Consider the following 11,134-nt stretch of genomic DNA (forward strand, 5'->3'; position numbering starts at 1 on the left):
GAGAAATAAACAAAAATGTTATTATACAAATTATTGTAAGAACTGTGAATATCATAACTCATTTAAAATGATGTTACTGTCGATTGATTTGATAAATCACTCTAGAAAAAAGTTAGACCATATATATAGTGCATGAGATAACATGCTTCCGAAACACTCGAGGGTAAGGTTTAGACGCATGATTTTCAAAATCCAATCCATATATCAAGGAATCAACACACATTGTCATTACAGGTTTAAGGTCCTATTGTATTATTTTGGTGGTGCAAGGTGAAAACGAAATCAAAACATACCACAGGAATTCAGTTCCCTTGTGTAATAATGTGATGAAGAACTTTGCACCTGGATGGTTTCCCAAATATTCAATCACAACAGAAATAGATTGAAAGATTGGTTACAGTTTTGGGGTGATGCTACTAGAGATCATATGCAGTAAATCAAGACTTGTTGTGGCAATAGCAATTTAAGGACGTAAATTCGTAGATTCGACATATTTCTAGAGTCAAGGGAAGTAGCAAAGTAGCTAAATTGGAAGAAAATAATACGGCAAAGAATGACAAACAGGATACAAAAGCTTGTGATGGTAGCAACTTGGACTTTTAGGAATTTACTGTGTATTCTGAAGTTATAATGGTCTCACAAGTTAACAAAATAGACAACAAATTCATATCCTATAACGCATGCTGATAATAATATCAATGACAATTATCAAGAAAATAGACACAAGAATTCATTAACTTACATGATTAAAACTACTGAAAGAAAATTTGGATAAGATAGACCTGCATCAGTAAACAAGTTAATGAACTTGATATTGAACCATCTTTAAGACACTATTCCCAGTGCCATCCGATTCTTCAATGCAATCAGTAAACTGTACTGTGAATGAGTATGCAAAATTAAGGAATGATAGTCCTTTGTTCATGTGATCCTTTGTCTACACCTTCAAGGCAGCCCTTGCCATGTCCAAGGCACCATCAAAGGTTTGGTTTCCGCCAATAAATCCACTCATATGCACGAAAACACAGCCTGGAATACCAGACTCCTTTGACAGTTCTTCATCCCTTAAACCTCGCCACTGCGAGGGTAGAGCCTTTCGGCTCTCAAACCGGTCAGGAGATACTGCAACTGCCTGCACTCGCCAGGACTTGCTTCTTTCGTCCTGTTAAACATAGGGACTCAGGTATTTTATCAACAGAACTTCAATAATTAAAAATCTAGCAATTAGAAATTGGTATTTCAAGTATGTCCCTGCTTCTAGCCCGGCCCCAGATAGGGTCCATTGAATGCATAAGTACAGGTTTACAGGTTTAAACAACGACTAAATTTGACCCACTTTACATGGAAGAACACCTCAGTATTTCATGGTCCACAAGCCTTAGGATTTTTTGTCACTTGGAGATTGCCTACGAAGGAAATTTTTAGCAGCAAGAATCTAACTTATGCCTTTCAAGACAACTTTTTTATCCATACTAATTGAACCGACCCCAATTAATATTCAATAAAAGCAGATATTGATACTTAAAAAGAGATGTACGATTTTCCAAAAAATTATATATTTACATGTGTGTGTCAGTAATGATATAGCCCAGATAGTTCCTTTTTCTCTCTGCAAATTACTGAAAATTAAGGGTGGGCAAGAAACCCATTTGGCACATTGTGCTAATTGAATATTAAGTATTGGATAATCCTGACAAATTGAATATATTGTTGCTAATTGTCATTGTGTAAGATCCTATATATAAAATATAAAATGGGAATACAAATTGGGCAATTGATCAACTTTTCGATTTGTACAAGACAAACGTGTTGAAGTTGAGGTTGGAGTCTTTGATATTGTTTAATGAATTTCATACAAATAAACATTAAAATGAATCCAACATCTGGCAAGAGGTTTAAACATTGGACATACTAAATAGCCCATTTTTTTAATTATTCAGAACTTCTTGTTGAAATTCTGCTGCCAACTAATTATGTTAATGACAAGAGATGAGAGCACGAGCTCTATCGGACCAAAACAAAGCCAATAAAAGCATAACTTAAATTTACCAGTCATTCTAAATGGTAACCCATGAGATGACATTTTTTTGTGAGGCTCTTTGATGACTAGAAGCGTAGAATAGAATGGAACCTAGAGAAAATGAAAATAAATGCCTACCTGATACAGAACATATTTGATTGGAGGGTCAATTTTCATCTCCCCCTCAAGCTCGAATAAGTGAAGCTTCCACTGCAGAAAACAAAACCAAGTTAATAACATGTAGCTAATACATGCAGGAATTAGTACAGGGGAGATATGTTTCAGATGACCATTCTAGATCATAAGCAGCAGCCTGTTGATGGTGTTTATACTACCTATAATATTAATTTTAACGGGAATGTAAGCAAATAGTCAGCTCAACATACTAACCCAGCTGTCACACAACAGCTAAGACCAAACTGCCAGGAATTTGGTTTGCTCCCAATTACTAGTGCTGTTAGGGTACAAATCACAAAATGCTGGCTTAAACTCATAACTCTGCTAGGGTGTAGAACACAAGTATGGCCTACCGCAGGAACTAAAAATTATGTGTTCAGTAAACAGATTATGATTTCCTGCTTCCATTAATTATATTTACTCTAAATGTTAGCAAGAAAAAGTTTATGATAATGAAATAAGAAATATTTGAGTTATTTTCATAAAGAAATGTTGAAGATGTTAGTCTAAATACACATTCTAGCATCAAATTGTGATTTAAGGATTAACTTGATTAATAAAAATAAATGGGATAAGAAATTTTGTTTCTTGAATTGCACCATAGTTAATGGTAGCATGAAAATTTGTGTGAGAAATGCTCTAGAATATTTGTCAACATGATCAATATTGTGGCTGACATAGATGTTCAAGATTTAAATCATGATTTGTTAATAATATGGCAGTTGAATAGAAATAAGTTGAAAGAATCAAATTCAAATATCATACAAAATGATTAAGAAGGGGGCAAGAATTTTAAACTCACAGGACAAAATTTAGTCAAAACTAAAATTTCTCCAGTAGGATCAACAGTCTGTCTAGCCAATATGGTCTCCATTACAATTGACCTTGCTGGTAACCAAGAATTTACATGATATCGAACACTCTGCAAGGGGAGATATCTCAGATGACAACAAAGAAAAATGTAAAACAGGCAAGAAAATATTCAAAATTACTTACTCATGTTAAAGTTTAAAACAAAAAGTGCATGAGCAGTAAAGACTCACATCCAGAAACTCACTGCCAGCAAGAGCCATGGCACGTTGAAAGGCCTCATTTTCTTTCTCAGGTGACTGATCAGGATCTGTCCAATCCAAATTTAGCCTTCCTACTCTTGAGGATAAGTGAGTGTTGTTCACATATTTTGGAGGCTGGTCTGTATCATACTGATTGATTCCATTGTCTATAGCATCAATTGCCTGATATAATTAAAAAAGCATTATTATTAATATAAAATTATACCATTAGAAACAAGTTTTGTTTCACTAATCAGACACTTTAGAATGACTAACATACCCCACATGCACCATTAATCCCATAAGCCATTCTGTGGCCATTTATCAAATTAACCCAAGAACATGTGATTCATAGTTGAGTGTCCCAAAACATAAGCCAAGTCTAAAGTTCTCTTTCAACCAAGCCTTTCAGTAATGAATATCAAATAATGAAGGACTAGTCCACAGTATGAATGCACAATAGCCAGACATATACCTACGTACCAAAGAAAAAAAACTTATAGCAAAAGCCCTAGAAGTTGATAAGGCATCAGACCAACCACAGACCAATTATTTGGGAAGTCTATTCTAGGAAACATAGGACCTAGTTTTAATAATTACTGCACCTGTACTGTATGCAAGCATAAATGGTTCCATCCCATGTATCTATTAGGTATTGACATATTTCAACTAAGAAAAACAAAACATGCATTACAAAACACCAGAGCCTAGATATAATTGAGTTAAATGCAAAATTTAATTCTCCAAGTTCCTTGATATTATTTCTCATTTTATTTCCATCATGCTAAGTTCAAAACTAAATATGACAAAGATGGAAGATAGATTATACTTGCAAACACTCAATATCAAGATGCAAGAAAAAATGAAGATTGTGTTAGTACTTGAACCACAATTAGAGATGTTTAAACCAGCAGAAATAAGGATGGACAGAAGAATCAAATAGACCAGCTCTGCTCTATTAAAGTCAGTTAATTATTTGGGTTGATATGAGAGACAGAGAATGTAGAGGGAGTTAGTTGGTTCTTGGGCATTGGAGAAATACCAGACTCTCAATCCCTCTCTTCAGTTGTATACTTGTAAGCTCCCTATTGCTCTGCATTTTGAGCTAAGTCATTCAGAGACAAAGAAATGCAGAAAGTGGTAGTGGTTCTAACCTTGCATACATGGTTGACTTGAGACCAAGTTTTGCAGAAGGTGCACATAGAATCAGGCATAATTATAGCATCCAATTAAAAGTTCAAGAGCACCCCTTTGATAACAGAAAATCAAGATCATCCCTTTATCCAATTTCGTTTTTAGATTTGTTCATCTTTTTTGAAGTTTAAAACCTTCTTGGTAATGCACTTACATTTGTATCTTTTCTCTATCTTTTAAAACTTTTCAGTTACACACTAAGATCTTTTAAAAACTTTCAGTTATTCACTACCCCTCCCCCCTATTGAATTTGAATGTTAGTGACAATGACAATGAATGATTATTAATATTAATTATGACCATGTCTTTACTCTTTAATAGTGTAATTTTCTATTTTTCATTGTTTACATGATGTATGATATAAAATTATAAATTATTTATATTCAATATATTGTTTTCTAGACTTCACAATAGTAGCCATCCTGCTATAGCATTTTTAGGGGTGGCCGCTTTGCATCACTATCCAGGATTGACTACTTAGATTTTGACTTTATCTAATGCAGAGGAGTCTTTTCAATATTTTTTTCCCCTTCTGTTAGTTCCTATTCTATGAAGAAGTATCTATCAGGATGTTTGACCCCTCTCAGCATCCACTTTCTGAAGAACATAAGGGGAACATAATAACAAGTCTCCTCTCATCAAGTCTCTTTAACCCAGATTTCACAATAAGGAGAACATAGTAATTAAATTTAACCAGTGTATGGAAGAAACTAAACTACCCAAGATTCTAGCAAGTATACATGATTGGAGACAGGGATAAAGGAAAAAAAGAAATTTAAAATTTATTACCTCCATGAAGCTTTTGTAAACAGCCAAATATATGTGATGCACATCTCGATGTTCCTCGTCTACCTTAAGTTCTTTAGCTATAATCTCTTTTCCAAAATGCTGCAGACAGAAATCAGAAGTTAACCATAATTATTAAGGTATATCCACATTTAGAATGAAATTTTCCGCATAATACCAAAACATTTGCAGATGAAGTAAATGACATGGGCCAGAAGTGATAAAACCATAACCACAATAGGTTGTGTAGGTGAGAAATTTACCTTATACACAAGACCAGCACTACTCAATTTAGTGGAGAAACCATGCCCAAAAACTTCTGCAAATCCCTTTTGATGATGATCATAGCGATCTTGGGCAGGGTCATACACTCCTCCAACATCAAGAACAGCATCAAGACCCTCCAACACCTAGAGATCCACAATTAAATTTAAACAAAAACTTCAAGCAGATATTAAGACACAAACCTCCACTCCATTCATATGCCAAAGTCTAACCTAAACACACGGGAACAACTAAAAACCAACACCTGCAGCAAGATAAAAAAAATTAATGCATCTCTCTTACTAAGTATCCACTGCCCCTCCCACTTCTGCTTCAGTGACAACAACGTAATATTAAGAAAAGTCCCAAACATATCAATAAAGCATCACCGATAACCACACACATACATATCATAAAAGTGAGTACTGACTACAGTCTCTGTTTTCACCGTAACAAATCGAAAAACTTCCTAAACAAATCAATAACTCACTGGACCGCTTATAGTCCTTATACTTCCAGAAATTAAACACAAGTTTTTCAGCAACCAAACAAAAAACCATATTTTCTCATTAACCAAACAACCCCCCCCCCCTCCAAAACAAAACAAAAAAATAAACTTTGACGTCAACCAAATAAAATAAATCATGTTTTCACAGTAACCAAACAAAATAAAAACATAATTACTCATTAACCACCCCACCCGAACACACAGAAATAATAAAAAATCAAACTTTCTCATCAACCAAACGAAAAGATCATATTTCTCCAGCAACCAAACAAAAAAAAAACACCACATTTTCTCATCAACCAAACGAAAAAAAAAACACATTTTGTCATCAACCACACAATAAAAACCATATTTTCCACAAACCATACCCAAAAAAAAAAAAATTCTCATCCAACGAAGCCCAAAACTCATATTTTCTCGGCAACCAACACCCCCCTCCCCAAAAGAAAAAAAAAATGTCGTGAACCAAACAAGAGAGTTTAGATTGAGAGGAAAAGCAAACCTGAGGGTCACGGGTGCGAACGATTTGAGCGTTGTTGAATCTTTGAGTGAGGCGAATCATGAAGCAGCCAAGGGCCTCGTCGCAGTGAAAGCTTCCATGGTGCGTGCCGACGCGCTTGAGAGGCGCGTGAGCAGGAGACGCGGTGGAAAAGGAGAGCGAAGAAGAAGCCATTAGGAGAAATGGAAGAGTGTGTCTCTGAAATTGGAATTTGATGAATGGATTTGTTGCCGCAGCCCACATACCAGCCAGCCAACCTTCCCCAAAACCCTGCCCTATTATTTTTTCTAGGGTTTAACCCAAACGTTCTTTCAAATTCTTTTCACTTTTCAGTTTTCACATCCCTTCATTTTTTTTAAAAAAAACACTAAATTTAGATTATTGCAGGCATAGTTTTAAAAATCGGACCGGTTATCAAACCGGTTAAGATACTGGGTCAGTGGGTCAAAGGTTGAACCGGTGGGTCACTAGTTGAACCGCATGACTCAATTTTTATTAAAAAATATTTATATTAAATATATTTTATATTTATAAATTTTAATAAATCCATATCTTATTTTAAATTTCAATTTTTCTATCTTATTTAAAATTATTTTTATTTTTATTTTGTAAAAAAATACATAAAAAAATTACATGTTAAACGGTATATTAATACAAATAAAAAATATAAATAATATGTACATATATAATATGCTTGCAATTAATATCACAAAATAATATATGTAATATTTACATAGATATTGCATTATTAAATATATAATTTAAAATTAATAATATACTATAAAAGTTATTTAAGTTGTATATATTGCAAACAAATATATTAGAACAAGTAGTCATTGTTATATTTAATAAGACTCCTTGTTTTTTCATTAAGAGATTCAATTTTCATTATTATTTTTTAATTTATGGTCCCTTAAAAAAAATTAAAAAAAAAATAAGAAAAAAAAGTGGTTGAACCGGTTTGACCTACCGGTTCACTGGTTGAACCGGAAAATTGACCGGTTCAATCCGGTTTGAAACGGGTCGACTACATAACCGATCCAACTTCAGATTCGAACCGGCTGGACCACCGGTTCCCAGTCCAACCGGTCCGACCGGCCGGGTCAGTCCGGGTTTTAAAACACTGATTGTAGGTGTTGTTAATATGATAAAATATTTTTTTTCTTGTTAGAAAATTGTTTTTGGTTTTATTTAAAAGAAAATAATTTAATTATTTAATTTTTAAATTTAAGTCATATTATCATTTGAAATAGTGATTATTTTTAATTTAAAATGTAGTTTTAAATACTTTTTTAATGAAAATATGAAATTAGATTTATTTATATAAAATTATAAAATTTAATTAATATATAAAAAAAAGCCTTAAATATGTTTTAAAAAATGCGTGAATTAGAGTCTTATAAGAAAAAAATAAATCATATAATTTTTTTTTAGTTCTTTGATGGTGATTTTATCTTGTTAAATTAATAATTATCATATTTACCCCTAGACTTTTTGGAAGTATTTACCAAGAATTAGGAAAGTTGAGTTTTGCCTATCACTTTCAAACCAATGACCAAACCAAGAGAACCATTCAATCCTTAGAGAACCTACTTAGAGTCTATGTGTTAAAACAAGGGGGTAGTTGATAACTTTTTGCTTTTAATAGAGTTCACCTATAATAATAACTATCATTATAGCATTAGAATGACACCCTATGAAAACTTGTATGGGAAAAGGGGTAGGACACATTTGTGTTGGTGTGAACCTACAAAAAACCTTGTGTTAAGACTTGACGTAGTGCAACAACTACGAAAAAGGTTAAAATGATCCAAGATAAGATGAGAAGAGCCTACAGTATGTAAAAGAGTTATGCAGATAAGAGGAGGAAAAGCTTAGAATTTCAAAAAGGCAATCATCCATTCTTAGAGTCACTCCGTGGACTGGGGTTGGTAAGACCTTAAAGTCTAGAAAGCTTACAACTTAATACATTGGTCCATACCAAATCCTTAAGAGAGTCGATGAAGTATCTTATCAAGTTGGTTTACTTTTGCATTTGTCATACCTTCATAATGTTTTTCATGTGTCTCAACTTCAAAAATATGTCCATGATCCATGCGTGTGATTGAGTCGCACAATCTTGAGGTCAAAGACAACTTATTTGTTGAGACTTTACTAGTGAGAGTTGAAGATCGAATAGTTAAACATCTTAGAGACAAAGATATTCCCTTTGTTAAGATTGTCTAGGAGGAGCTATTTTTGAGAGTGTTACTTGAGAACTAGAGAGCAAGATAACAAGGCATATCCAAAGTTGTTCGTGATAAGTAAATTCGAGGACGAGTAAATTCGAGGACGAATTTCTTTTTAGAAGGGGGGTGTAACATCTCGATTTTCATAATAAAATAAAATAGGTTGTTAAATCACAAATCTTGAGTTAAGATAAAAGACGATCCCTTAAGTGTTAATGATGACAAACAAAATATTTTCTTTAAACAAAGTCAACATTCTTCAAAGATATATCATATAAGACGAAATCTGTAAGACGTATATATATATATATATATATATATATATATATATATATATATATCATCTATAAGATGAAGGAAATCAAATGAAACATACAGTTTGTCTTAGGACAATAAATTGAATACTTCCAAATGAAACTAATATTAAATTCCATTTAATGTGTTATTCCTTAACAGATCGAACAAGAAAGAAGTTTCAGAACTTTCAAAGTTTATTAAAGAAGAAAAAGACAAAATATCCATAAAAAGCAAGAAGCAAAATCTCGGATATTACGGAAAAGGCTTTACAAAGTTTAGACATAAAAATTACATAAAAATGATAAGAAACAAGTGAGTTATGTTAGTTACACGATGAGTCTCATATTCTATGCGTTATAAATAACATTTGACACTTATAAGAATTAAGACAACCCTTAAATGGCCGAATTAGGTTTTGTGTTATTCATAAGAGTTATAAAGTTAGATGTTATCTTTCCGATGATACTAGAATCACCCAAAAAGAAGGTTTAGAACTCAAGTTATAACCAAATTAGTGAGAAAAGGTAAAGCTGTCAAGTGTAGGCTGAAATGCTGTGGTTTTATAATTTTTAAAAATAGTAGATGGGAGAATTAACTCTTAATGTCAACATAGAAGTTGTAGATGGGGTGTCCAACATTAGTAATATTTTCATCAAAAGAATAAGATTCAAATATACTTTTGGTCCTTGTAATAAATTATTTTTTGTCCTTATAGAAATATTTTTTAAATTATTATTGTAAATATCTAATTTTTATTTGTTTTTGTTGTTTTCTTTTAATCCTTTTCATATATGCATTTTTTTAAAATTTGTGTCTTTATAATATGTGAATAATTTATTTTTTGTCTCATTAAATTATTTTCCAAAGGGACCAACTCAAAATGCACAAAATATTATGAGAACTAAAATAAAAATAGATATATTATAAAGAAAAACATAAAATAATAAAAACCAAAACGAAAAAAATAAATTTTACAAGAACCTTTGTTTTAAAAAAATAATTTTACAAAAATCAAAGCTAAAATCACAGTATATTAGATGGAAACTTAAATAGTAAATTAGGGGTGTGTACATTGTACAATATTCCTTAGAGTATCTCCAATAGTAAAATTCATTTCTTTTTTCTTGATGTATTTTTCGAGTCCTTCTCAATCTCATGTAGGACTCAAGATTTTTCTCTATTTTATACTCTAATAATAATAAAAACTTAACCTAATTATTTAATTCATTTTTTATGGACTCACATTTTTTGTATTTTTATTTATAACTATTTATTAAAAATTAAACAATATTTTTTAATCTATTAACAACCCATTTTTGAGAGTTTTAACATAAAAATAGTTCTCACACCATGTCAAATATTATAATTAAGACGTATTTATGTATCACTCGTAAAATTTTTTTTTTTATGGAGATCTAGTTACTTGCTAGTAATAGGAAAAGAGACATTTTGTAGTCATATATACTTATTAAAAATATAAAAGTAAAATAATAATATTAGAAATTATATGGTGATTTGTAATTAAAATTAAGGAAGATGTTCGAGGATAGTTATGAGGAAAAAAATCATAAAAACATATATGCAAAAAGAGTGTATGTGTGTGTTTATACGAAAAAAAAAAAAAAAAATATATATATATATATATATATATATATATATATATATATATATATATATAAGAAATGATGAAGTGGGTAGTTAGTTATTGAAAGAATGTGAGGAGGTTTATGACCTATTAGAGTTTTTAAAAAATAAAAATAAAAATAAAATAAAAGAATAAATAATAAAGTGGGTAGTTATTGAAAGAGTGTGAGTATGTTGCTAATTGTGTAAGAAAAAATATTAAAAATATCTTAATTACTAGTTTTTTTCCTAAGCAATTAAAATATGTAATGCTTCAATAAAAAGTAAAGACTAAGACCGTATAAAGATAAGTATTTTCTTTATATATCGATATAAGAGAAATGTTAATATACTCTGTTGGATCGAGCGCTTACCACTAGGCCTCCGCCAACAATTGATGCAACCCGCAACAATCTCCCCCTTAGCAATTGCCCCGCTGGGTATCGAACTCATGACCTTGGCTCTGATACCAATTGTTGGATCAAA

The 11,134-nt window shown here is 31.7% G+C and overlaps 1 protein-coding gene across 1 annotated transcript; it reads right to left on the reverse strand.

The window, feature by feature from the left end:
- Positions 1-581: 581 nt before the first annotated feature.
- LOC109799015 (MYG1 protein C694.04c) lies at positions 582-6,830 on the reverse strand. Its single transcript, XM_020359527.3, has 7 exons — positions 6,504-6,830; positions 5,493-5,639; positions 5,233-5,331; positions 3,241-3,432; positions 3,000-3,119; positions 2,159-2,230; positions 582-1,162 (listed from the first exon to the last, which is right to left on the reverse strand). The coding sequence occupies exons 1-7, from the start codon at positions 6,741-6,743 to the stop codon at positions 938-940; spliced, it is 1,095 nt and encodes a 364-aa protein (XP_020215116.2). The 5' UTR covers positions 6,744-6,830; the 3' UTR covers positions 582-937.
- Between the last annotated feature and the right edge of the window lie 4,304 nt (positions 6,831-11,134).

The sequence above is a fragment of the Cajanus cajan genome, chromosome 3 (genome assembly GCF_000230855.2).
Source record: "Cajanus cajan strain Asha chromosome 3, NIPB_CcT2T_4, whole genome shotgun sequence".
Classification (NCBI taxonomy): Eukaryota; Viridiplantae; Streptophyta; class Magnoliopsida; order Fabales; family Fabaceae; genus Cajanus; species Cajanus cajan.

What these genes read in the sequence shown, in the direction of transcription:
- LOC109799015 (XM_020359527.3), bottom strand. Translation starts at nt 6,743, where the DNA reads ATGTGGGCTGCGGCAACAAATCCATTCATCAAATTCCAATTTCAGAGA. An exon ending in GTGCTGGTCTTGTGTATAAG is followed by an intron (nt 5,332 to 5,492) that starts GTAAATTTCTCA and finishes TTCTGTCTGCAG; the next exon opens with CATTTTGGAAAAGAGATTAT. An exon ending in TTTTGACTAAATTTTGTCCT is followed by an intron (nt 2,231 to 2,999) that starts GTGAGTTTAAAA and finishes TGTTTTCTGCAG; the next exon opens with TGGAAGCTTCACTTATTCGA.